We start from the raw sequence: 27714 nt of genomic DNA, 5'->3' as shown, positions 1-27714 counted from the left end.
TGAAAGCCTCCAGAGTAGTGGGTGGCTTGCCTTGAAGTTCCCCAGCTGAGGGGTGGGGAATTAGCAACACACACAGCTGCTTCTTCTTCCCCCTGCCAGGGTCCAAATCGCTGGTGTTCCCAGCTTAGGGAGGTTCAAGTTTAATAATGGCTTTGTATTGAGGGTGGGGATTTGGTACTGGACCACACAACATCAGCTACACTGAGGTTAAGTGGTGGGATAGGCAGATCTCAGTCACTCTGTAAACGGAGACAGTTAAGGATGTATCATAGTGTGCTGTGAGAAATGGAGGCAGGAGGCCATTGAAATGGCTCAAAAACAAGGGAGGAATATAGGCTGAGGTGAGACTTACCCCTTTCATGCATTCTGTTCTGGACATCAAGCTTACTGTGACTTCTTAGAGCTAGAGCCAGACCTAAGACACCAGAAAGAGTGAGAGTCTTTCCCTGTGGAATTAACAAACCAGGGTGTTTACTTCACAGAATTATTGCTTCTTAGAAAGTGATCTGTTTTTAATCCTTTTACACCAACCCACAGCTACTGTATTAGCAGGTAGGAAAAGTATATGAATAAAGGGGAACTAGCTCAATCTAAAATTTCTGTTGTACTGAAATGAGATGTTAATCCCTTACCATCACACTGTGACATCATATTCACCCCTTTTCAATCTTACCAACCCTAAGCATTCACAAATCATTACTGATGCCCCCAAAGTTATGGGAGTGGTTTAAAACAGGGAGGTCTTAAAATAAATACATCTGGGGTTCTTTTGATTTGCCTTCTGGTTCCTGAGCCTTTACTGTGCACTTGGGTCACATTTACAATCTTTTGTTTGCAATCATGCAGGCTAGAAACTAGAGCTCATCTTAAAACAGAACTCCCATTCCCCATGACATTCTGACAGTTATTTTTGTCACAAATGGGGATGAAAAGTCTAAATCTCAAAGTTTTTTGATATTGGTATTGATAGTTTGATTTGGAAACATTTTAATTACCTTATTGGCAAAACATTTCAATGTTTTCTAAAGGAAAAATTCTGACCTGACAGGAAATCCAGCAGAGGCCACTTGCAATTCAATTTTCAATACATCAGTCAATGTGGTAAGATTATGGCTGGGGGCGGGACTCATAGCTCACATAGTCCCCAGGCTAGCAGATGAGGAGGGGGGCACAGGGAAGGTGAGGGGACTGTATGTACCCTCCCTAATCAGTCCAGAAGTAGGTATTCCAATTTCTGGGAGCATGTTTTAATGTCTTAGCAGCCAAATGTGGTGCTTGCATGGGGTGTCTTTGACTAGCCCACCTTTAAATTCCTAAGGATGATGCAGAGAAATTGTCCTGGAGTCAATTTCTCATTTGAAACAGACTTGTAATTCAGAAAACTTTCCTAAAACAGCAACTGGGAAATGTTATCCATAGCAAAACTGCCCTAATACTCCTGCCTTGCAGCCACTCAACCACCTCGGGCACTGTGGTTTCCACAGTGAAACCAGAGCTGGGCCAAATGTGAGAGAATTGTATGTGAAACACGCACGATATTAGACAATAGCATTTGGACAAATATGTTTTTCTAAAAAGTCTTTGAAGCAGAGAAACAGATGTATGGGCTTGCTACTTCCCAGGTGAGTGCTCCAATCAGTATGCTTCAGTGTCAGTCTCTCTGGCCCAATGATTATTTCATTATTTACTCCAAAGTGGAGCAGCTTCAGTAGGGCTACGTCTACACGTGCAGCCAACATCGAAATAGTCTATTTCGATGAATAACGTCTACACGTCCTCCAGGGCCGGCAACGTCGATGTTCAACTTCGACGTTGCTCAGCCCAACATCGAAATAGGCGCAGCGAGGGAACGTCTACACGTCAAAGTAGCACACATCGAAATAGGGATGCCAGGCACAGCTGCAGACAGGGTCACAGGGCGGACTCAACAGCCAGCCGCTCCCTTAAAGGGCCCCTCCCAGACACAGTTGCACTAAACAACACAAGATACACAGAGCTGACAACTGGTTGCAGACCCTGTGCCTGCAGGATAGATCCCCAGCTGCCGCAGAAGCAGCCAGAAGCCCTGGGCTAAGGGCTGCTGCCCACGGTGACCATAGAGCCCCGCAGGGGCTGGAGAGAGAGCATCTCTCAACCCCCCAGCTGATGGCCGCCATGGAAGACCCAGCAATTTCGACGTTGTGGGACGCGGATCGTCTACACGGTCCCTACTTCGACGTTGAACGTTGAAGTAGGGCGCTATTCCTATCTCCTCATGAGGTTAGCGACTTCGACGTCTCGCCGCCTAACGTCGAAGTTGGTGCCGCTACTTCGAAGTAGCGTGCACGTGTAGACGCAGCTTAGGAGACATTAAGGAAATCCTGTGTAAGAATATCCCATATTCTTGACCTGGAGCACTCCCTATAGCCAAGACTTAGGTGTACCTCTCAAAGAGAAAGATGGGTCTGAGCACTCACTCATCACCTTGGTAGCTCTCCCAGGTATTTAGGCAGGGAACCACCTAGAGTCCTAGCTTCTGTGAATCCCATTCTGAGGTGACTTTCTCTCCCCATTCATTGTATTTATTTAACCCAGGCTTTGCAATGATCTCCTAGGTGCCTAACAGTAAGATGTCTACATTCCTTCCTGAATCTAGCTCAAGGAATTGAATTTAGTTTATTAAAAAAAAAAGTGATTTGAGTGGGTGAGTGCCTACGTAGGGAACAGACACTTGATAAAAGAAGGCTCTTCAGTGATGTAGACAACTGTGTTACAAGGTCCAAACGTGGGCAGTTGAAGGTAGACAAATTCAGAGTGGAAATAAGATGTATTTTTAATGCTGACAGTAATTAACCATTGGAACAAGTTACCAAGATTTGTAATAGATTCTCCATCACTGACAATTTTTAAATGAAGATTGGATATTTTTCTAAGATATGCTTTAGTTCAATCACAGCAGTTGAAGTTGAAGAAGGAATTAGTTCAGGGAATTCCCATGACTTGCGGTATGCAGGAGATCAGGCTAGATGATCACAATGCCCATTACTTTTTAAATTCATAATTAATCCCACTGAAGTGATAAAATAAGGCCTTGTCTACACTTACCTTCACCATTGATGAGATGCGCTATTTGTGTAGCTGAAGTCAACATACTGCAGCGTCTTGCATGCAGTAAGGTTGAGGGGGCTGCTCTCCTGCGGATGCTGGCTACTCTTCCCATTTTGGTGGAGTACAGGTGTGAACGGGAGCAAGCTTGAAGACTGATTTATCATGTCTAAAGTAGATGCAATGAATTGATGAGCAGTGGGTCAATCACTGCCTCATCAATCCACCACATAGTGGTGACAAGGCCTAAGGTTCATACCATGGGTAAAGGGTATTAGAATCTGGCCCTGGGACTGAATGAATAAACTCTAGAGGGAGACTACTTTGATGAAGTGGCAAAGAGGAGACCCCACAAAAAGCCAGAAAGTTCTACCTTCCCCCAGGAGCTAGCTAAACAGCATAGGCACTTAACACCAAACATTGCTTGAAGAGACTCTTGAAACCAGCTGCTTTCTAGAGGTTTTATGGATCAGGAGGGAGGAGTCAATGCAGGAGAATCATAAAGGTTTTACAGCAGCAAGGAGGATGGTGTGAGACACTTTTGCCTCCAGCAAGTCCTGACCCACTAAAAACCCTGACAGCCTAACACTGTGGATCCCCCCACATCAGATACACCAGAAGTTAATTTACACACACACACACGCTTTATACATTAACTATTAACAGTTCTCCAGTTATAATAATTTAGGAAATCCTCTTGCCAACAAATAAAGTCATTATAGTAGCAATAATTTAAACAAGTATTTAATACAAGAAAATCTAGCAATCCCACCCCTCCACAACATTTATATTAAGAGCTGGCTGCAATGAATAGCAGTCATTGTTGACAGAGGGAGGCACGTTTTTAGAGAAAGGAAGGGAAAAGTCAGAGATGCATAAATGTAGACTGTGGGAAAGCACAGAGGGGCTGACCAGTGAGAATACAAGAAGGTGGTGGAGGAATGTGGTGGAAGTTAGTTGGGTATGTTTTTTCCATATACTGAAAACCCCATTCTAAGAGCTTGGTATCCAACTCCTGTTGAATGTGAGTGGGAATCAGGTGCCAAATTCTAATTTTAATTCACTGGGAGCTGGGTGTCTTAGGCACTTTTGAAAATCCAACCCAGCGTGTTCTTGCAGCCAGCACTCTCAGCCCAGGAGCAATTTGTATATTCCTTTGCAAGGAACACAGGGTCAAAGAAATGTGAAGGCCTCACATCAACCCTCTTCATGCTCTGATGGGAGAAGTCATTATGTGGATGATTCAGAGAGAACAGAAAAGCTCCTGATCCTTGTGCTATCAGCTGTACAGCACCACAGGGCCAGAGAGAAGCTTGTAGTAGATAAGAAAGTAGGGGCAGGCACTGGAAGTTCTCCAAGATCACCTACAGCTGGGGCTTGCTCACACTTTTGACAAGAGTCATAGAGTTGCCAACCAGGCTCCTGTTCTGGAGGCCAGTGGTAATGTGGTCTCCCAGCCACAGTCTTGCCCTCCAAAACCTGGGCCAGGAATATCCAACCTTGATTTGCATGAGAGTATCTGTTTGAATAGCCTACTCTCAATGAGAAATAAATGCCTTGGCCGAATATACAGATGTTATCTTCTGGGAGGAATTGTTTGAAGTTTGTGTTGCAGATGGGCTCCATGTTTCTCGCTGAGGTTCCAAAGCAAAGGTGCTTCTTCAGATGTTGTTTTTCAAGCTTTGTTCTTCCCCAACTCATGAATTTCTTCTGGCTGAATTGGGAGTAAAGGTGAAATAGAAAAAAGGTTAGAGTCTTTGTCCTGAAGGTCCACATGAAAACTAATCCCTCCCACCCATCCCTCAGTTCTTATGCAAAAGATAAATAGCACAATCTTAAATTCCATGAAGCTAGGGTCAGTCTCTGGCTCTCCAACGGAGAGCTCAGGAGCACGCAGGTGACATCTACACACAAAACCCAACACACTAACACATTAATTAAGCCACCATGGGTGGATACATGCAACCATGGACACCTGAAGATGAGTGTGCCATTCAATAAGGCCCAACTGTTCACCTACCAAATCCATATGTACAATTTGTACCAACACCGTCATTAGAATTCACCCAATTAACACATTCTGGTGTACATGAAGCAACCAACTGATGCACAAAGCAATGCCTATTAACAAGCAGGTATGTTTGCTTTAGTGCACTGGGACACACAATTCAGAGCAATAGTAGTTAGACTTTTGCTGTCAGTCTCTGAGCATGGCAGGAAGCAAAGACTAGAGGACCAATAACAGTATTCCTATTCCTATTCATGAAAAAGGAAAGATGATCCAGTGCTTAAGGTGCTGGTCTCAGACCATACTTGCTGTGCCACACGCCTCCTGTGGGATGTTGGAGAAGTCACTTAGGCCAAGCTTCGTGAAGGTATTTGGACACCTGTCTTCTACTGAAATCCATGGAAGCTACGAGCCTAAACACGTTCATGGAGCAGGGCCTCAGTTCCCCTTCTATAAAACGTGAATAACAGGACTTGGCTGCCTCACAGGGGTGTTATGAGGATAAATACATTAAAAATATTGAGGTGCTCAAATACTGTGATGATGGGGACCACGTAAATATCTAGGAGGCTGAGACTCTATTAACACAATGGGTTCTGGAGTGCTAGCAATAGGAATCACACTCCTATCCTCTGATGGTGCTGGCGTTTACAATCCCTGCCCCTGTATGTAGCTCCACATTCATTTTCCCAGGCTCTGAGGGTGCTAAGATGCTTAACCCTGGGCAATTGTACTGCGATTCCTGCTCCAAAACTCATCTCAGGCCCCCCTCTAGCAATACCCTTAGTCTTTTTACTTGGTATATCTTTGTCGGAGATGTTTGTTCCAGATCTAGTAACTTGCCAGCGTCAGGACTTAATTCTCTGGAAGAGACCATAAATTGAGTGGTACGCAGCTTCTGATGGTGCCATCTCCATTAGCAGGCAAGCCTGATCAACAGTTGGCTTTGGATTCTAAGCAGTGGGGTATGGACCATAGTAAGCATCCCTGGGATCTTCTCCAAGGATACCATGAGTAGGTCAGGAGGCTGGACTGGCTTTACTTGGGATTGACCTAAGGAGGCAACAGAGGGAGAAAATTAATTTTTCCACAAGCTGTTCAAATGCCCATAGGAGCATTTTGCCTGTAGAGTCACACTCTGCAGATATGGCACCATGCTGAGGCGTGATCGACAGGAAGGCTGGCACTGGATGTGGTAAATGTATCTCTGTTTCACCTTACATTGCACAAACATCTTCAAATCAGCCAGTGTGAGCCGAGAGATTTTGCTGGGGGTGACGGGGGAGTATGTGAAGCCTCTGCCCTCTCTTCTCCTCCCCCACACAGTGCAGAGAGCCACAGAGAGCAGCAGCTGCTTTGAGCAATGCTAATCTGTGCACAGGGGCAGGCTGCAGGCCAGATTAAAGGCTTGGCAGGCCGGATTCAGCTCACAAGCCATTTCTTGACTGACCCTATCTGATCTAACTTTCTGTATGTCACAAGCCATTGCATTTCTCCAGATGCAGCTATGTGGAGCTCAATTATTTTAGATAGACTGAAGAATTTTAGTTCTTGGCAGAGTGAGGGTGTAGTGTGAAAGAAAGAAGATAAGACTTGGTGTCAACAGAAAATACAGGCTTGTGATGGGTCTCGGTAATCTCTACAGGTAAGACAGAGAAATGTGTGTTGCGGAAGGATGCAGGATGGGAATATGGGCTATAAGAGGAAGACTGGGGGATAGGAAAGTGTGGGGTGCGGGGGAAGATGAACTGCTCATAGTGTGCAGAAGGACAATAGGGCCGCATCTACACTAACAAGTTCTTCAAAATATTTTTCAAAAGAAGGGGCTCTTTCAAAACATCCAGCGTAGCGTCTAGATACAAAAAGTGTTCTTTCAAAATCAGATCATAAGAATGAGGTGCTTGTTTTGAAAGTGCTCTTCCACTCCTGTTCCAGGAAGAACATCTTCTTTTGAAGGAAAACATGTGTAGATGCTCCTCAGGGCCCTTCTTTCGAAAGAGCAGTCCTCGTGGCACCTGATGTTTCAACCCCTGGCCGTTCTTTCGGAAGAGCGGGCACCGTGCGGACACTCTCTTTCAAGAGAGCAGATCACTCTTTTCATCTGCTTCTGTGTGTGTGGACACACGCTTTCGAAAGTTCTTTCAGAAGAGATCTTCCAGAAGGGCTTCTTTGGAAAGATCTGTGTAGTATAGATGTAGCCTGTGTGTGAAAGGCAATGTAGGAGGTAGACAGGGATTAAGGCAATAGGGAAGTAGGGAGGGGTGTGGGAAGGAGATTGCTGAATCGCAAGAGGGAAACAGAGGGGCACATCAGAGTGTTGTGGCAGAGAATGAGATACGAGCATCGCAGATAATGATGAAAAGGGGCAGGGAATATGGAGACAGGTGGGAGACGTGTGGGGAATACATGGGAAACAGCATGTGGGGAGAATGAGAATGGGGCAGGAAACTGGGTGGGGTGGGGGAGGGAGACAGGATAGCAGAGTTGCCAACTCTAATATTTCCATCAGACCATGACGTTTAGGGATTACTCGCTCATCCACAGACTTAAGAGGAGCTCCTGACAGTTCAGGATTTCTCGCGGAGCTGTAACAGAGGCTGAAATTCTGATTTCAGCCATTAGATGGTGGTATTGGGAGTCTGAGCTTCAGGTGTTGGGCTTCAGTCCCAGCAGCTAGTACCACAGGTTATGGTGCCTAGGGTGACCAGAGAGCAAGTATGACAAACTGGGACAGGATGTGGGAGGTAACAGGCACCTAGGTAAGAGAATGGTATATCAGAACTGTCCCTATAAAATCAGGACATCTAGGGCTAAGCTGCAGAAGCCCGACCTGCTCAGGGTCGATCTTCCAGGGTTTGATCTCATGAGTGCACAAAATTGAGCTCTCAGGGGTCAAAGTCAACCCCTGTGCTCCTCATAGCTACGTCTACACGTGAAGCCTACATCGAAGTAGCCTATTTCGATGTGTCTACACGTCCTCCAGGGCTGGCAACGTCGATGTTCAACGTCGACGTTGCGCAGCACCACATCGAAATAGGCGCTGCGAGGGAACGTCTACACGCCAAAGTAGCACACATCGAAATAAGGGTGCCAGGCACAGCTGCAGACAGGGTCACAGGGCGGACTAGCGCTTCCGGGGCAACAGCTAGCCACTCCCTTAAAGGGCCCCTCCCAGACACACACAGCCTGCACAGCACGCGGTCTGCAGAGCCATAGGCACACAGACCCCGGGCGACGCAGGCATGGACCCCCAGCAGCAGCAGCAGCCAGAGGTCCACCCAGCCGCCCCTGCAGGATCAGTGCTTGCCCTGCTCTGTGCCATGCAGGAGGCAGCTGAGCACCTCCTTGCCACAGAGGAGGAGATGCCCGCAGGGGAGGAGGATGCAACCCCCAACCCTGCAGCATCCCGACCCCCCCCGCCGCCTCATACGCCGGCGGCTGTGGAGCTACCCCATCAGCACCGACTGGTGGGAGCGGCCGGTGCTTGGGGAGTGGGACGACGACCGCTGGCTCAGGAACTTTCGGATGAGCCTGCAGACATTTATGGAGCTATGCCAGTGGCTCACCCCCGCACTCAGGCACCAGGACACTGCCATGCGGCGTGCCCTCCCTGTGGAGAAACGGGTCGGCATCGCTGTCTGGAAGCTGGCCACTCCAGACAGCTACCGGTTCGTGGGACAGCAGTTTGGTGTCGGCAAGGCCACCGTCGGGGCTGTCCTCATGGAGGTAAGAGGACGCACGGGGGGAGAGGGGGGAGGCAGCCCTGGCAGGGCAGGGGGGCCCGGGCAGGGGAGGGCCACACACACCCTGCACACCCCTCATTGGTGCTTCCCCTGCAGGTCATCCGCGCCATCAACGCCCTGCTCCTCCACAGTCTCATGAGGCTGGGGGACCCAGATGCCACCATCACGGGCTTTGCTACCCTGGGCTTCCCCATTTGCTTCGGGGCTCTGGATGGGACTCACATCCCCATCCATGCCCCGGAGCACAGTGGAGGACAGTACATCAACCGGAAGGGCTACCACTCAGTGGTCCTCCAGGCCTTGGTGGACAGCCGGGGCCGTTTCCAGGACATTTATGTGGGCTGGCCTGGCAGCACCCACGACGCCCGGGTTTTCCGGAACTTGGGCCTGTGCCGCCGGCTGGAGGCGGGGACCTACATCCCCCAGCGGGAGATCTCTGTGGGGGACACCACCATGCCCCTCTGTGTCATCACAGATGCGGCATACCCCCTCCGGCCCTGGCTCATGCACCCGTACACAGGCCATCTGTCTGTCAGCCAGGAGCACTTCAACCAGCGCCTGAACCATGCGCACCAGGTGGTGGAGCGCTCATTTGGCCAGCTCAAAGGGTGCTGGAGATGTCTCCTCACCCGCCTGGATGCGGGCCCCACCAACATCCCCCAGATTGTGGGTACGTGGAGCGCCCTACACAATCTGGTGGAGAGCAAGGGGGAGGCCTTCTTTCAGGGCTGGGCTGTGGAGGCCAGCAGGGCTGATGTGCAGCCACCCGCTGCCCGCAGTCGCCAGGTGGACCCCGAAGGCAGCCAGGTCCGGGAGGCCCTGCGGGCCCACTTCGATGAGGCCGTGGGGTGAACGCTGCCAGGCCCCCCACTGCCCCCCCTCATCCTCCACAACACTCCCTGCCCCTATGCCCACACCACGGAGCACCCAACAGCACACACACCCCACTTTTCCTGGACAAATAAAAACAGACACTTGTTTGTGAAATCAAACTTGTTTACTTTGAACTCTGTTCTAACTAATACTATATATAGGAACTTCTAACTAACTTAAATATGAAATGTGTATGTATATATTAACAAAAAAAACCAGGGATAACAAGGAAGGGGAGAACTATTTACATGGGGGGGAAGGATCAGACTGTGCAAACGGGGGTCACAAATAAATAAATACAAGCTATATACAAGGCCAAACAACAAAACAGTGGGGGGAATATATACGGGGGGGGCCACGTCCTGGGCCCCACACCCCTATAGTCCAGCACTGGGGGTGGGCGGCCGGGAGCCCCGCCTCGGCCGCAGCCCTGTCCGGGGCTGGCTGGGGGCTGGGCAGACCGGTAGATACGGCCAGCAAGTGTCAGCTGGCCCCAGGTCTCCCTCGGCGGAACAGCCCTCGGTGGAGGGTGGCGGGGCGATGGCGGACGGTGCAGCGACGACAGGAGCAGCGGGTGGTGCGGCGGGTGGAGCATGCAGGGTGGGCGCAGCGGCAGCCGGCGCGGCATGGGGGGCTAGGTAATCCGCTATGCGGTTAAAGGTCTCCATGTTGGCCCCCCATGCCTCTTGGCGCAAGGCCAGCACCCGCTCCTGGAGGTGGAGGTGGCATTGCTCCACCCGCAGCCGCTGCTCCGCGACCTCCACCTGCCGGCGTTGGAGGGCCAGCAGCTGGGGGTCCGTCGCCGGCAGCTGCTGCTGGGTCTGCCGTCTTGCCCGCTGTGGGGCCAGTCGGTCCTCCGCCGAGGGGCTGGCCTGGAGTGATGGCCCTGGAGGGGATTCCGGGACCACTGAAGCCTCACCGGCGCTCTCCGGTCCTTCCGATGGTGCAGCTGCGGAACACAGGAGGGGGGGAAGCAGAGTGGAGACAGCCGTTAGTGTGGGCCCCGAGCCGTGGCCCTTGTCCCCCCACCCCTGTGCTGCAGGTTCCCCATCCCCGTCCCCGGGAGATGCTGCTGTGATGGGGTTCAAGGGTCCCCCTGCACTGCACCCCGTCCCCTGGCGGGAGTGACTCTCACTTCACTCAGCAGGGTCTGACAGGAGAGGTTTATTAGGCAACAGATGCCCAGTTTCTCACAGAAGTGACAGTACAGCAGTCAGAGACAGTCCTTCCAACCCGTCCTGGGGAGAAGGCCCTGAGGGGTGCCCCTCTGGGGTGTAGCTTTCCCCCTCCTCAGGCTGGCTGCCTTCCAGTTCTCCCTTCCCCTAGCCTCTAACTGCGGCCCCCGATTCAAACCCAGCTTGGCTCCTCCCTCCTCTTTGTTCAGGGCAGAGGTGTAACCTGCCAGTTGTAGCCCCAGGATCATCCTTTGCCCCTGGGAGCTATTCAGCTTGTTGCTCATATCTAGCCTGAGTCTCGCATTTGCACTCCCCCCACTCCATCACATGCTGCTGCGGCTGCTGCTGCTGCTGGGTGTCCCACCCCCTCCTCCCCGGGGACCCTAGAGGTTCCGCTCCCCTCTGCCCCGGGGATGGGGCATGGCACTGTCGTGCTGGGGGGTGCAGGGGCTGATGCACTCCTGTGAGGGACATGCCACTGCTGTCCTTGGGGCCATGGCCATCTGGGCATGTGGAGGGCCCTGGCCACATATCTATTACCCCCGCCCCTCAACCCCGGGGGTGTACACCGGGGCGGTACATACCTGTAGGTCCACTCCCATGGTCAGGGGACACCCGGGGGGTGGACATCCGGCTGCTGCTCCTCGATGGCAGGAGGAGGATCTGGAGCCCCGTCTCTGTGGAGGAGGAGTCCCCCTCCTCCTGCTCCGGTGCCCCAGGGGTGGGCTGCAGGGGGGGCCCCTGGTGTGCGGGGCTTGCCGCTGGGGCAGACTCCGGCTCCCAGGCCTGCTGGGGCTCCTCAGCCGAGGTGTCAAGCGTGGCCGGAGGGGAGGAGGTGTGCCGGGGGCCCAGGATGTCCCTGAGCTCCCTGTAAAAGGGGCAAGTGACGGGGGCGGCCCCAGATCGGCCGGCCGCATCCCGGGCCCTGGCGTAACCCTGCCGCAGCTCCTTGACTTTACTCTGGACATGGTCCGGAGTGCAGGCAGGGTGACCCCGGGCGGCCAGGCCCTCGGCCAGCCGAGCGAATGCATCTGCATTCCGCCTTTTGCTCCCCATTACCTGGAGCACCTCCTCCTCGCTCCAGAGCCCCAGCAGGTCACGAAGCTCGGCCTCCGTCCAGGAGGGGCCCCGCTGCTGCTTCCCGGCCTGGCTCCTGCCCTGGCTACCCTGGCTCCCTTTCGGGGAGGTTCCCTCAGGGCGCTGGGGGGCTCCCTCAGGGTGCTGGGGGGGCTGTCGGGCGGCCATGAGGTCCTTTGGGGGTCTCGGTGGCTGTGGAGGAGTGTGTAGGCTAGCCGCGTGTTATTGCTGCTGCCTGCACGCGCTCTCAGCTTCCTGCACAGAAAGGGAGGGGGCGGCGACCTTTAAGGGGCCGCTCCATGCGGCCACCATTGAGCTGAGGGGCTGGAGAGAGCGTCTCTCAACCCCTCAGCTGATGGCCGCCATGGAGGACCCCGCTATTTCGAAGTTGCGGGATGTGCAACGACTACACGGTCCCTACTTCAACGTTGAACGTCGAAGTAGGGTGCTATTCCCACCCCCTCATGGGGTTAGCGGCTTTGACGTCTCGCCGCCTAACGTCGATGTTAACTTCGAAATAGCGCCCGACACGTGTAGCCGTGACGGGCGCTATTTCGAAGTTAGTGCTGCTACTTCGAAGTAGTGTGCACGTGTAGACACGGCTCATGACAAGTGAGGCATAAAGAAAGATCAAAGGGAGAAATGCTCCTGTTGACCTTCCCCTGTCAAGACAGACAAGTGAGCTGAGTGTAGATATGTTGATTTTAGTGACACAACTGGCGTACCTAAAATCGTGTATCTGCGGTCGACTTCTACGTCTAGTACAGGCCTAGCCTTAGCTGTGCCACATGCCACCTGGGCAAAATGGCAAACAGCAACTTGTGAGGAGGAACAGACGGTGGGACAGGGAGCTGGCTCAGAGTCAGCAGCTGACACAGCTTGTACCTGCCCCCACCCTTACTCCCCATTTACAGCGGCAGTGGGGAGAATGAGATTTAGCAATGGAGGGGAGTGAAGGAGAGAAAAGGGGCTCAGGAGTGTGGGCACCTCTCCAACCTGCAGGGAGCCAGCTCCAGCACACTTCTGCTTGTTTCCTGCCACCTCTCCAGCTTCTGGACTAAAAGGGCACCTGAGCAGGGTTCCCTCTAATTTTTTCCATCCCTGGGCAGAATAAATTATGTGCACCAAGGCACGTGAGGACGTGCTCCACCAATAGAAATGCATGCTGCCAGCCATGTGCTAAGCAGTGGGGTGGTGCCTGATTCTGTCCTGGGTGGCCACCCAAAAGCTCAGGTTAGGGGGAACCCTGGTCCTGAAAGCTCTGAAGTGTAAAGGAATGGAGCTGGTGCCTGACTGTTCTGAGCTGAGGCAATGGAATCGGAATGAGAGGCTTGGGCAGGAGGAAGAAGTTGTTACATGGAGATATACCTATCTCACAGAGCTGGAAGGAACCCTTCAGAGGTCACTGACTCTAGGCCCCTGCCTTCACAGCTGGACCTAGCACCATTTTGATCTACTTGCCCTGGATCCGCAGATGGCCCCCTCAAGGGCTGACATCACAACCCTGGGTTTGCCAGATCAATGCTCAAACCACTGAGATAGCCCTCCTCCAGAGCTGGAAAAGAGCTGAGCAGTGTGTCCCTTGGCAGAGAGCTTCTCAGTTGACAGCCTCGCTAAGGGAGAGCAGCTTCCAGGAGCACGCACCTAGTATAAAGGCTGCAGAGAGAGATGGTCAGAGACCCTAGGGCAGGAGTAAAGGCAAGGCTTGGGAAGGATGTCCAGGGGCAAACCTGCTCGAACCGGGTCTGCTGCCACACCCTGTCCAGGGTAGAAGCAGCTTCTGTTGCACAGAGGGTTTACAATTTGGTGCAGTAGCCCTCCGCACCCCCAGCCAGTGCCCAGGGAGGCAGAGGTGGGACATGAAAGGGAGGCCAGCAGACAGCTCGCCACTCCCCTGGCATTTTCGGGATGCATCTGTTGGGTGTCCTGACCTCACACACAAATGGTGGGTGTCGGTCGTCCCCCCCCCCCCCCCGCCGCAGCGATCAAACCCCAGCAAGCAAACGTGCTCCTCCTTCACAATCTCTGCAGCCTCCACAGCTCCGCCTGTCTCCTGCCGCTGGGCTGGCCGCTCTGCTCGCCTCTCTGGGGATGCAAGGGTTACCACCATAGAGCAGCCACTCGCCCGTGCGCTGCCGAGAAGCAGGAAGCGTGTATGGGCAGAGGGGAGAGGAGGGGCGGGGATGTAGCTGCTTGGCGGACTTCAGAAATAAGGGACTTCCTATTCTCCCAGCAGCCCCCTACCCCGCAGCCCGTGCTCTGATCCCTGGTGCCGGGGGTGCAGCTAGTGGCCGAAGCGCTTGAATCCGTGTCGCCAATGAGCCCTCCCCCGCCCTTGCCCGGGAGCATCAGGGGATCACACACACCTCTCTGCTGCCGGGGGCAGAGGTGAGTCAGGGACCGGCGAGGGGGAGAGGGTGGAAGCGCAGCTCCAGGGGAGGGCGGGGAGAAGACAACAGCTGAGAGGCGCGAAATTGCCGCCTGTCAGGCCGGGCTGCCGCAGAGAGGGGATCGGAGGCTGGGCTGTGCCTGAGAAAAGAAAAGGAAAATAAACCCGCCAGCGGGGAGGCAGCCCCCGGGGGGGCGTGTGGCTGCAGCCCTGCAGCGGCCCCTGCCACTTACACCCAGGGTGGGGGTCTCTAAAGGCACGTGGGTGGCCTGCGGGCCCGTGGGGGATTTGTTCTTGCCTCCGGTGCTGTCAGTTGCCTGGGAGGGGAGCGATGTAAGTGGGGAGGCAAGGGAGAGGGCTGACTGCTGGTTGGTTGGTCCACCTCCCAGCAGGCGGCCTTTCCTCCACCTCACTGCTCACCTCGCTTGTGTCACGTTGGTTTAGGAGCACTGATGTGAGAATCCCAAGGTTCAGACCCCGCTGCTTTTTCCTGTGCCTCCTCCCGCTTTATTTGCATCTGCTCAGTTCCCTCCTGCTCTTTTTATTCCCCTCTGTCTCCTTTCCCTACCCTCATCTCCCTCCCATTTTTTGCCTTCACTATTCTTCTCCCCCACTTCCCTCATCTAAAGTCTTTATGGGCCAGGGTTAGTGCCAGTGACAGGGTGGCAAAGGGACCGAACACATCCCATGATACCAGATAGGGATGAATTGGGATTTATGAATGCCGGGTGTGGGGCAGGGGGCTCTGTTGGGCAGTGTCCATGAAGGGAATTCTTTCCCATTCTTTTTGGAACAGGAGATAAGGAATGACAGGGATGGCTGCTTCCAGTGGAGCTACTGAACCGCATTATTTGCAGTCAAGGGGTCTGCTTCATAAAGCTGACTCTTCTGTCACTTACACCACTGTAAATCCAGAGCAACCCAGAGTAAATCACTGGAATGATGCTGGTGTAACTCAGAACAGAATCCCCTGAGGGTATGGGCTACTGGGGGAGATTTGTGAGGGTGGGAGAGAGAGCAGGGCTGTCACAGCTGCAGATCAGGACGGAGGCGTGTGTGGTACCAGAGCTCTGAGTCCATAGGAATAGCTGGGGAGACATAGGCCAGAAATGATATGGTTTGGCAGAGCACTGAAGAGAGGGAGAGCCCAGGATTGGCACAGCAGGGGGCGCTGTATCTCTGGGTTCTCATTCTGTTCCAGCAGGTGATGGGAACATGAATGAAAATGAGGAGGAGTACCCTCAGCTGGAAAGTCCCACACCTGTGGAAGCTCCTGGGACATTGTCAGACTTTTTCATAAGGGAAGCTTTTCCGAGTTCTGTCCAGGACAAAATCTGTGAGAGGCAGGAGCTAAACTCTCCCGACGAGAGACAGGCGAAACCCACTCGTTGTGAAAGAGGCTTCAGGAAACGCAAAGACACCGTTGTTCACCAAAATACTCTCCTGGGTGAGAAGCCCTACATCTGTATTGAATGCGGGCAGAGCTTCAACCGGAGCTCGGACCTCATCCGCCATCAGCGGATCCACACCGGCGAGAAACCCTACGTGTGTACCGAGTGTGGGAAAAGCTTCAGCCGGCGCTCCCACCTTATCCAGCACCAGAGAATCCACACCGGGGAGAGACCCTACCAATGCAAGGACTGTGGGAAGAGCTTCAGCCAGAGCACGCACCTCGTGCAGCACCAAAGGAACCACACTGGAGAACGGCCCTACGTGTGTGCAAAATGCGGGAGGAACTTCTACCAGAACTCAGGGCTCATCAGACACGCCAACTTCCACACGGGGGAGAAGCCCTACAAATGCCCCGAATGCGGGAAGTGCTTCAGTGACAGCTCCAACCTCATTGCACATCAGCGGCTGCACACGGGCGAGAAGCCCTACAAGTGCACGGACTGCGACAAATGCTTCAGCGAGAGCTCCAAGCTGATCATCCACCGCCGCACCCACACGGGAGAGAAGCCCTATATGTGCCCTGAGTGTGGGAAGAGCTTCAGCCAGAGGTCCCACCTCGTCCAGCACCGCAGGACACACACCGGAGAGAAGCCCTACAAGTGCTCTGAATGTGGGACGAGCTTCAGTGACAACTCCACCCTGATCCGGCACCGCAGGACCCACACCGGGGAGAAACCCTTCAAGTGCGCTCAGTGTGGGAAGAGCTTCAGCCGCAACTCGTACCTAGTGTCGCATCAGAGAGTTCACATGTGGTAGGGAGCAGCGGGGCTCAGCCCCTGGGCAAGCATGGTGCTGTGCAGGCACATGAAACACCTACAGCAGTGGGGCTGGTGGAGAGTGGAACACATTCCTGGGGTGACCAGCAGTGCTTGGGATCCCAGAGCGGTGGGAGCATGGGAGCAGTCTGCTGGGACATGAGTCAGCCTGCAATCTCAGACCTGGCATGTGATGAAATAACACAGAATCAGTTTTCCTTCTTGTTTTCGTGTTGGTTACTTTTGAAGTGATTTTTATTTGAAGTGAAGATAGAAATGCCAAGTGGTACTTTTCTTCTCTGGGTCATATCTACAGTGTATAAGATTCTGGCACACGACTTGCAGCCTGTTGGTGGTCCCTCAATTGTGCAGAATTTAAATTTTCCTCTCTAGACCTGTATTGTTTGTAGCCCTCCCTGTTGTGAAGAACGACTTCAGAATGTCACCACCCAATGTAGTGCTAATAACTGCCTCACTCTTCAGGCAACTAGGCAGGAAACCACTCCAAGAGATACCCTGCTCCTCTATTTAGGGTGCTAACACTGAGGATGCACCATGACATATTTAAATTGTAATGTATTTGACTGTTTTACTGATATTTATTTTAGTAAAAGTATCAAGCTGATGTGTTTATCCAGTGTGGCTGGATAACCTGAAATTTAGAAACAGAAGTATTAGTTCTGTGGTGTGCTTATTATTCCTGTGATTGTTTCCATGGCTTCAATATATCTCCAGAAAGGCAGAGTGCTGGTGACAGTCGATGGAAGCTGTGCGGGGCAGGAGAATGAAGAACTCCTGTGCATGCTAAAACTACCAAGCAGGTCCAAGACTTTGAGCAATTGCTGGCCAAGAAAGCTCTGTGACAGGCTCATTCTGCAGCTAGCTCTGTGGAACGCCCCACCCTCCAAGAGGGATCAGAATTATTTGAGAGCCTGAAGCCACTTCTGGACTTTCAACAGATGACAAATAGTATTTTAATGTATTTTGAAATGTTAAACTGTGAGGAGAGCAGGGAGGTTGCTCATAGCTCTTAGAGGAGCAAGAACCTTTGCTTCCAGATGCTCAAGGAAGTGGAGGGACTTTATTGGGTGGATGCCTTTGTTTGAAGCTGCAGAGGATCTGATGCTTCTGCTTGCAATTGCAAGTGTTTTCCTCGGACAACTTCAGACCAGTGGGGTTTGGGGTTGAATTCCCAAAAATGCTCCAGAAATCTGACTCTGAGAGTCAGTCCGATGCTGATGGATCCAGAAGCTCTGAGATTCGTTTGCTCAACATACTTTCAAAGGTCATACATGCTTCTCAGTTTGCAGAGTCAAAGATTAATCCAAAGTTCAGCTGAAGTTGAATGATTCTTTTCACATCCAAATTTTAAGAAGACAACATACTGAACTTTGGTAAATGACTGCTACATAGCTCTCCAGAATTCAATGACAGGGTGTGCTGTTTGGGGTAGTTCCTTTGGAATCATTTACATTTGTGAATGGAACTTTTCTGTTGTGTATCTGAATAAACACTGCAGTCAATTAATGGACTCAAGCCAGCAACTCCTAATGCTTGAGATCAGCGCAAAGGAAAAGGCTGACACCAAGCATTTGGTCTCAGAAAAGCATTGGCACTTTCTGTACTGAAAATTCCTTCCCCTTCAATCCTCAGAGCATATGTTGTCCTTCTATGAGCTTGGTAAGGTACTGCATACAGTCAACAGTGCTCTATAAATTAAAAATAATGGTGTGCATTTATTTCTGATTAAAATCTTTACATTTAAATTTGTCTGCAGATTCAGTGTGGTCTTAGGGTTCAGCGAAGGTTGTTCACTACTGTAATCAGTGTCTTTAGAATGTCCTTTGTGCCCCACGCTGGATATGTGTCTCCTGTTCATGGCCACACAGCTACGATCATTAGCTTCCCCACATCTTGTCCTCCGCATAGTGTTTGTGATCATCTAGCTGAAAAAAGGGTGATCTAGGTGCTGCCATTTCTTTGCTCCTATAGCAGGTACAGTGTATGTTCCTCTACCAGCAGGAGTTTAATCTGTACTGGGGACACAGAGCCTCACAAGCAGAAGGCAGCAGAGAGCTCTGTGTAAATCTAAGTGATCACTGAGAGCTGGAAAGCCTGCTCCCAGTTTTCTGGATAAGTCAGCCCTTGCAGATGGGATGCGGCCTGTCTGCTCCCTAATAGCTTACATGTGTCTCCTCTCTCTGGATCATAATTAGTTATTATCAGAAAAACCTTGGTAAATGGTTTCTCACTTAACCAGAAATTCCCATAGAATCTGTCCAATCTTCTGGCCATCCCACCACCTCAAGGTATTGGTTCCCACCAGGTGCCCAGGTCCTCCTGTCAGTTTAATGGTGCTTTTTATAATAGTTTAGCTTCCTGTTGTGCTGCTGGTGCTCAGTAACCACAGTGACACCAAGGCACTGTGGAAGTACCCAGAATAGATAGATTAATGGATTAAAATAATGTCTGTGAAATAAAATCTCTCTTCCCAATACTCTGTTTTTTCCCTTCCCCCCACCCCTTCAAATGAAATCTTGAACTCCCTCATTTCATGGTCCCAGTAGGGACCAGGTTTGGAAATGAATGAGTGATCTCACAGTGAGGAGGGCGTGTCTAGCATGGCTGCCATGTAACAAAAATAAAAAAAACTGGAGATGATGGGAATTTTGAGGATTTGTCTTCAGTTTCATCTAATCTCTTTTTATGAATCTAAGATAAAAGCTCAGCGCCTGAAACAACCTACTCACCCACCTACAGGAGTGGCCGAGTGGTGTAATCTCATTCTGGAATAATGTATGGTGAGATGAACTATTGTCTGGGTGGAAGGGGTGGTGTCTACAGTCCTAGCAGCTGGTGGGGTTTGTGATCTGTTCTGCAAGTCCTCCTTAGAATAGCAAGTGTGACAGGGCATGCTACAGCAATGGCTGAAGCGCAGTTTCTCTTATGAGCCCACTTCTCTTTGTTGCTCATAACTTCAGTAAATTCATTTGAGGTTGAATTTTTCTGTGCTTGGTCTCAGGAACCATCAATGAGGGTAGTGCTTCCAAACAAAGCAACCCACCCCAACAGTACACATGGAGTCAGATTAATAGCTATCCCTTGGCACCCACTAGGTTAGCCCAAAGAGGGCCATCAACTGCACCTGGGGAATATGCTCAATGCATGGAGGTTCTGTGTTACGTCTGCAGGAGTCCCTCTCCTCCACCCCCTGCCCCATGAGTAGAGGACACGTGTAAGGGGCATATGAAAGGCAGAATGGAGGAGAGATGGAAATGAAAGGCCGAGGGTGATGGAGGCAGGGCAATCTGGGTTTTCCCTGCTGTCACAAAATCTACAGGGGCTGCAAAAAAACAAAACAAAAATATCACCCCACAAACAACACTGAAACAAGACACTGCACACTCTTCTCCCTCTGGGGAGAGGATGAGGAACAAACACAGGACTTATATAAATCACATGGTTTAATGCACTGCTGGAAGGTGCTCAGATGTGGTTATGAGTGTGGCATAACAACGTGAGTTGGAGCGGAGATCAAGTTGGAGCTGCCGTGGCTTGCATTGGGAGCTTGCATCGGGAGGCCTTTTTAAATTGTGGGAACATAAAGAATGATTACGTAATTTGCCTAACGTTACAGTCTTGACTCTCTGCATCAGATCTAGTCCACTAGACCACGGCGTTCCTACATCCCCATGAGCCAGTGCAGGCAGTCTCCAGTTACAGCAACCCAAACTGTCCCCAGGGATTTGAAGTGTGTATAGGGGGTTCACAGTCACCTTTGCCCCTGCCCGCTTGGTCCTGTAGGAAGCACAGCTCACTGAGACCTGACCAAGCTCAATGTATTGGGTGGAACCAGGGTACATCACTAAATTGGTTTTAGCCATCCCATGGCAAGTCTGTGTTTGCACACCACGTAGGGCCCATCATCTGAGACCACAAATGCAGAGCTGGTCAGCCTCTCATCTGTCATTTTCTTCATCTTCTGCAACTGCTTGGAAGCAGTATGTTATTTATAGAAACTGCATTGGCACTAGTGGGGGATGCTGCTGCTGCACTGAACTATGCTTCCTGTTGAGGCTTCCTCCCACACACGTCCCATTGGGTGCTCTGACACACGTAATGGGAGTGGTCAGACCACTGGTACCCATGTGTGCCATGTTTGGGAACTGCCTTACCACCAACCTCCTGAAGCCAATGAGTGACCGTTAAGCAAATACCAGTTTTGAACTGAGCTAGATAAACTCCAGGGTACCTCTGTAAATCATTTTTCAGATGAGGGAAACTGAGACGCAGGGCCAGATCCCAGGGCCTCATTCAGCCCATTTGCTGCATTTTAACAAGGCAAAGCTGGACAGATTAAAGGCCAACTGAAAGGTGAACTGAAGATTCCCCTGCTACAGAGGAATCTCCAGGTGACATAGAATCAGTGTGGCTGGTCTTCTTCACCCCTGTCATGGATAACGAGCTGTGATCATGTGATGACACTATCAGAACATGTTATACCACCATGGGCCAGTGCAGGCAGTCATCAGTTCACAGAATGATAGAATCATACAATCATAGGCCTGGAAGGGACCTCAGAAGGTCATCCAGTCCAGCCCCCCGCTTCAAGCAAGATCAACCCCCACTAAGTCATCCCAGCCAGGACCTTGTCAAGCTGGGACTTGACAACCTCAAGGGATGGAGAATCCACCACCTCTCTAGGCAACACATTCCAGTGTTTCACCACCTTCCTGGTGAAGTAGTTTTTCCTAATATCCAACCTACACCTCTCTCTCTTTAACTTGAGACCATTGCTCCTTGTTCTGCTTTCTGACACCACTGAGAACAGTTTCTCACCATCCTCTTTAGAGCTCCCCTTGAGGAAGTGGAAAGCTGCAATTAAATCACCCCGCAGTCTTCTCTTCTGTGAACTAAACAAGCCCGAATCCCTCAGCCTCTCTTCTTAGGGCATGTGCTCCAGCCCCTTAATCATTTTTGTTGCCCTCCGCTGAACCTACTCCAGCACATCCACATTGTTTTTATACTGGTGGGCCCAAAACTGGACACAATATTCCAGATGTGGCCTCACCAGTGCTGAATAAAGGGGAACAACCACTTCTCTAGATCTGCTTGAAATGCTCCTCCTAATGCACACTAGTATGCCATTAGGTTTCTTGGCTACAAGGGCACACTGTTTCCACATATCCAGCCTTTCATCCACCATAACCCCTAGGTACCTTTCCAGTGTATTGCTGCTGAGCCAGTCGGTCCTCAGCCTATAATAATGCTTGGGATTCTTCTGTCTCAAGTGTAGAATTCTACACTTCTCCTTCTTGAACCGCATCAGATTTCTTTTGGCCCAATCCTCCAATTTATCCAGGTCACTCTGAATCCTATCTCTACCCTCCAATGTATCTACCTCTCCCGCTGGTTTTGTGTCATCCACAAAATTGCTGAGGGTGCAATCCAGTCGCTTTTCCAGGTCATTAATAAAGATGTTGAACAACACCGGCCCCAGAACCAAGCCTTGCGGCACTCTGCACGACCGCCATCCAGATATTGCACCATTGACCACTACCCGTTGGGCCCGACCATCAAGCCAGCTTTCTGTCCATCTTATAGTCCATGGGTCCAATCCGTACTTCCTTAACTTATGGGCAAGACTGTTGTGGGAGACTGTATCAAAAGCTTTGCTGAAATCAAGGTATGTCACATCCACTGACTTCCCCATGTCCACAGAGCCTGTTACCTCATCATAGGAGCTGATCAGATTGATCAGCAGGACTTGTCCTCGGGGAATCCATGTTGGCAACTTTTGATCACTTTCCCTGCTTCCAAGTGCTCCAAAATGGATTCCTTGAGGATCCCCTCCATTATTTTCCCAGGGATTGAGGCAAGGCTGACAGGCCTATAGTTCCCTGGATTGTCCTTCTTTCCTTTTTAAAAGATGGGCACCATGTTTGCCTTTTTCCAATCATCCAGGATCTCTGCCGATCTCCAAGAGTCTTCAGAGATAATGTCCAAAGGCTCGGCAATGACATCTGCCAATTCCCTCAGTAACCTTGGGTGCATCGAATCCACACCCATGGATTTGTGTACGTCTAGTTTTTCTAGATAGCTCATAACTTGTTCTTTCCCCACAGATGGCTGCCCCCCACCTTCCCATACTGCATTGTCTAGCACCGTAGTGTGGGAGCTGTCTTTGTCCATGAAGACTGAGACAGAAAAAGCATTGAGTACTTCAGCTGTTCGTACATCATCTGTCACTAGGTTACCTCTCTCTCATCCAGTAACAGCCCCACACCTTCTCTGATAACCCACTTATTGTTAACATGCCTGTAGGAACCTTTCTTGTTACCCTTCACATCCCTTGCCAGATGCAGTTCAAATTGTGCTTTCACTTTCCTGATTACGCCCTAGCATTCGCCAGCCATATTTTTATACTTCTCCTTAGTCAACTGTCCACAATTCCATTTCTTGTATGCATCCTTTTTGAGTTTAAGCTGACTAAGGATTTCCCTGTTAAACCAAGCTGGTTGCCTATCATGTTTGCATTTCTTACTATGCAACGGGATGGTTTCTTCCTGTGCCTTCAGTAAGACTTCTTTAAAATACTGCCAGTTCTCTTGAACTCTTTCCCCCTTCATCTTCATTTCCCAAGGGATCCTGCTCATCTGTTCTCTCAGGGAGTTGAAGTCTTCTTCTCTTTTGAAATCAAGGGTCTGTATGTTACTGCTCACCTTTCTTCTTTTTGTCTGGATCCTGAAATCTACGATCTCCTGGTCGCTGCAGCCCAGGTTTCCACCCACTTCTATTTCTCCTACTATTTCTTCCCTGTTTGTGAGCAGCAGGTCAAGTTATAACAGCCAAAACTGGCCCCATGGATCACAGGCATGTAGAGGGGATCCATTGCCACCTTTGCCCCTCCCCTTTTGGGGCCTGTGCAAAGCAGTTCAGCTGAACCTGAGGGTTGGAGCCACAGTCAAGGTAGGGACTTGTGGATCAGGCATAGGCCTAGCAGTTTGGAGAATTGTTTGTAATGTTTGTTGTGCACAGATTTGCCATGTGAACTTGCGCAATTCACTAAAGCTAGGCTTACACTGATGTCGCTGGACATCCTTCCCAAGCCTCACCTCTGTTCCTGGCCTAGGGTCTCTCACTACTGCCTTAATGCTGGGCACATGCTCCAGGATGCTGATGACCCCTAGTCAGTTCATCCACTGAGGAGCTCTCTGCCAAGGGAGACACTGCTCAGCTCCTTTTCTTTCCTCAGGGGAGGGATAGCTCATTGGTTTGAGCATTGGCCTACTAACTCCAGGGTTGTGAGTTTAATCCTTGAGGGGGCCATCTAAGGCAAGTAGCTCCAGATGGTGATCAGTCCTGCTGTGAGGGCAGGGGACTAGACTCAATGACCTCTGAAGGTTCCTTCCTGCTCTGTGAAATGGGTATATTGCCATGCAACAGTTTCTTCCTCCTGCTCAAGCCTTTCATTCCAATGTACATTGCCTCAGCTCAGAACAGTTAGGGGCCAGCTCCATTCCCTAATTACACTCTGGGTTGTGCCTTTCAGGACCAGTGTTCCCCCTAACCTGAGCATTTGGGTGGCCACCCAGGAGAGAATCAGGCACCACCCCACTGCTTAGCACATGGCTGGCAGCATGCGTTTCTATTGGTGGAGCACGTCCTCACGTGCCTTGGTGCACATAATTTATTCTGCCCAGGGATGGAAAAAATTAGAGGGAACCCTGCTCAGGTGCCCTTTTAGTTCAGAAGCTGGAGAGGTGGCAGGAAACAAGCAGAAGTGTGCTGGAGCTGGCTCCCTGCAGGTTGGAGAGGTGCCCACACTCCTGAGCCCCTTTTCTCTCCTTCACTCCCCTCCATTGCTAAATCTCATTCTCCCCACTGCCGCTGTAAATGGGGAGTAAGGGTGGGGGCAGCTACAAGCTGTGTCAGCTGCTGACTCTGAGCCAGCTCCCTGACCCCCCTAGTAGTACAGTCACTACTAGCACTAAACAGGATTTCTCAGTTTACTTTTTAATTATTATACTGAAATTCAGCTGAAAAAAGGGGAATGAATGAATGCCTCCGTTTCTAACGCTCAAAAGAGGCGTAAATGTTCATGGGCAGATTTTCAAAAGGTCTTAAAGCAGGGCCAGCCCTAGACCAAACAATGCTCCAGGGCAGAAGTGTCTGTGGCACCATCACCACTCCCATTTTTTACTCTTCTGAATACCTTATTTTCCATGCATGATTTACCTGCGTCATAGAAAATGATATTTGCATGCTAGGATCTGTAATATTGTATTTATTCATGGGACATATAAACAAACACATTTTTTTCCATTAAGGTTAATCTTCATATGGAATAATTGAAACATTTTATTTCACAAAGTCTGTTTTCCCTTTTGTTGCTAACAATAACAACTACACCTGAACCCAACATCCCACAAGCAGTTGCTTGGGTTGTCTGCCCCAAATCTGGCCTTGTATTTATGGTCCTAAAGTTGCAGGTAGGTAGGGGCCTGATTCCCACTGATTTCAGTGGGAGTGGTGGGGAAATCAAAGGAATAGAACACCTTACTTTTATATAGCACTCTCCATGGTAAGATGGCACTCCATTTTAGAAAGGAGGTCAGTATCAATACCCCAGTTTTACAGATGGTGAAACTGAGGCTCACAACAATTCAAGTGGCTTACCCAAGGTCACCCAGTGGACCAGCAGAAGAGCTAGAAATAGAATCCAGGTATCTAGAGTGAGATGCTGCATCCACTAGGCTAAGTTATATGCCTAGACATTTTTGAAAATCGCACTAAGTGCCTATGTGCGCCTGCAATAACAAAATGCCTGGGTCTTTAACAGCAGTCCTCAGTAGTTCTCAAAGCATTTCGCAAAGGAAGGCAGTGTCATCATTCTCATTTTACAGAGGAGGCACAGGGAAGTGGTGAAAGGACTTGTCTACGGCCACCCAGAGGTTCATACCTTCAGTCTGTCCCTGTGGCTGGCAGCTTGGGAGAAGGAAAAGCCACCTAGCTTGCAGAATCTGGGGACTAGTATACTTCTGTTGCTGGCATACTGTGCGGGAAGTGTCTTGGGCTACGTCTACACGTGCACCCAACATCGAAATAGCTTATTTCGATGTTGCGACATCGAAATAGGCTATTTCGATGAATAACGTCTACACGTCCTCCAGGGCTGGCAACGTCGATGTTCAACTTCGACATTGCTCAGCCCAACATCGAAATAGGCACAGCGAGGGAACGTCTACACGGCAAAGTAGCACACATCGAAATAAGGGAGCCAGGCACAGCTGCAGACAGGGTCACGGGGCGGACTCAACAGCAAGTCGCTCCCTTAAAGGGCCCCTCCCAGACACACTTTCATTAAACAGTGCAAGATACACAGAGCCAACAACTAGTTGCAGACCCTGTATATGCAGCACGGACCCCCAGCTGCAGCAGCAGCAGCCAGAAGCCCTGGGCTAAGGGCTGCTGCCCACGGTGACCACAGAGCCCCGCAAGGGCTGGAGAGAGAGTATCTCTCAACCCCCCAGCTGATGGCCGCCATGGAGGACCCCGCTATTTCGATGTTGCGGGACGCGGATCGTCTACACGTCCCTACTTCGATGTTGAACGTCGAAGTAGGGCGCTATTCCCATCCCCTCATGGGGTTAGCGACTTCGACGTCTCGCCGCCTAACGTCGATTTCAACTTCGAAATAGCGCCCAACACGTGTAGACGTGACAGGCGCTATTTCGAAGTTACTGCCGCTACTTCGAAGTAGCGTGCACGTGTAGACGCAGCCTTGGTGTTGCAAAGAGAAGTGAATCATTCTGCCTGTTGTAGGCCCTGGAGGAAAACCCCTCTGGACCTTATTTTTAATAGCTTTGTGGAGTAGTCTTTTGGATCCATGCAACAAGGCTGCAAAAGACAGCATTCTGATCTGGCAGCATTTTACACAGAACTGAATATACAGGTTTTAGGTCCTCATGCTGCAAGTTAGTGTATGCAGATGGACCCTTGTGCTGCACAAAGGTCCACTGACTTCAATCAGCTCAGCCCTCAGCGTAGCTTATACAGACTCAGGGCCTGGATTTGCCCTGCCTTCCCATAGCCTCCCCACTTTTGCTTGCTTAGCTGTAGGTCTCAACCATTATATTTCCATCTCAGTTTTATCACTGACATTTCATCCTACACTAAGCCGGTAGAGACAAGAAATGAGCATAAGATCCAGCCCTTGTGACTGAGAGCAAAACGAACATGATAGCTGTGGTGTCAGAGCATCCATCTGTTTTTGAATACCATGGTTTGAATACAAACAAAGAAAAAGACAGATACATTGGCAGGGAAGATGGAAGAAGAGCTGTTGATTGACGTTTCAGGAGAGAAGATTAATCAGAAGAAAGAATACATACATGGGAAGTATACTTAACTTAGTGCCATCAGAAGGAGAGCTAGAGAACTGAGAAGAAGAATCTGATAGGTAAGGGCAGCAGTGAAATAGGTGGCAGTACAGTTGTAGGACTAGCAATTAAGTAACAAACTGAAGTGAAAAAGCTCATTCAGTGTGTGGCTGTCCTTGCCTATACTATGGTTTGAAATTAAATAAATACAAAGCCCACTTTTACTCTGGAATAGAGCAGCCGCACAGGAAGCCATTCTGGAATAGCTCTAGCAGAATAGTTTAATTCCACAGTAGCTATTCTGCTCAATATGCCCATCTGGACAAGCCCCCAGTTAAAGAGTTATTATATATAATTTGCATTGAAGTAGCAACAAAAAGATTAATAGGGTTCAGGAGCCCTTTGTGCAAATGATTGTTTTAACTTAATTACTAGATCAGCGGGTGTGGATCACAAGTCTTCTAGCATGGCTGGAGCCATAGACAATAAAGCTTTCTTCATTTTAACCTACGGCTCCCTTGTGTTCAGTTAATTTGTTCAAGGATGCCATACTTTGTCAGAGGGGCTTGCAGTGGGAGTAAAGATTGATCTGAATGCCCAATGCAGATACTTATCAGAGAAGTAACAGATTTTAAGGTTAGGCTTGATTTGTCTCATCGCTTATATGGGGGCAGGTGGCAGGTGGTGTCTGTAATGTGGCTCCTAGGATTTGTGTCCAATTGTGCTTGGCAGTTGGTGAATTGATCGGGGGACTGAGTGGATTTCCTACCTGAGAA

General features: G+C 50.5%; 1 protein-coding gene, 1 long non-coding RNA gene and 1 pseudogene across 4 annotated transcripts in view; 1 reads left to right on the top strand and 2 right to left on the bottom strand.

Annotated features, from left to right (window-relative positions):
• Window positions 1-4363: 4363 nt before the first annotated feature.
• Window positions 4364-6583, bottom strand: LOC142014695 (protein mono-ADP-ribosyltransferase TIPARP-like; annotated as a pseudogene).
• Window positions 6584-11531: 4948 nt separating this feature from the next.
• LOC142017848 (uncharacterized) lies at window positions 11532-13913 on the bottom strand. The gene is made up of 3 exons (XR_012646605.1): window positions 13418-13913; window positions 11943-12211; window positions 11532-11751 (listed from the first exon to the last, which is right to left on the bottom strand). It is a non-coding gene; the product is annotated as an uncharacterized LOC142017848 (long non-coding RNA).
• Window positions 13914-14161: 248 nt separating this feature from the next.
• Window positions 14162-27714, top strand: part of LOC142017835 (uncharacterized) — a 30937-nt gene continuing 17384 nt past the window's right edge. For 2 of the 3 annotated variants that reach the window (XR_012646604.1, XR_012646602.1), the window contains exon 1: window positions 14162-14348. Coding sequence is in view for 1 of the 3 variants with exons in the window: in XM_075003140.1 (XP_074859241.1) it covers window positions 15565-16557 (993 nt within the window). In the remaining 2 variants the exon portion in view is untranslated. Of the gene's footprint in view, window positions 14349-15550; window positions 18406-27714 lie in introns of those variants that run through there. The other variant, XM_075003140.1, reaches the window with a different exon arrangement.

The sequence above is a fragment of the Carettochelys insculpta genome, chromosome 1 (assembly GCF_033958435.1).
Source record: "Carettochelys insculpta isolate YL-2023 chromosome 1, ASM3395843v1, whole genome shotgun sequence".
Lineage (NCBI taxonomy): Eukaryota > Metazoa > Chordata > Testudines > Carettochelyidae > Carettochelys > Carettochelys insculpta.
Note: the sequence above shows the minus strand (reverse complement) of the source record. Positions and strands in the feature narration are given on the sequence as shown.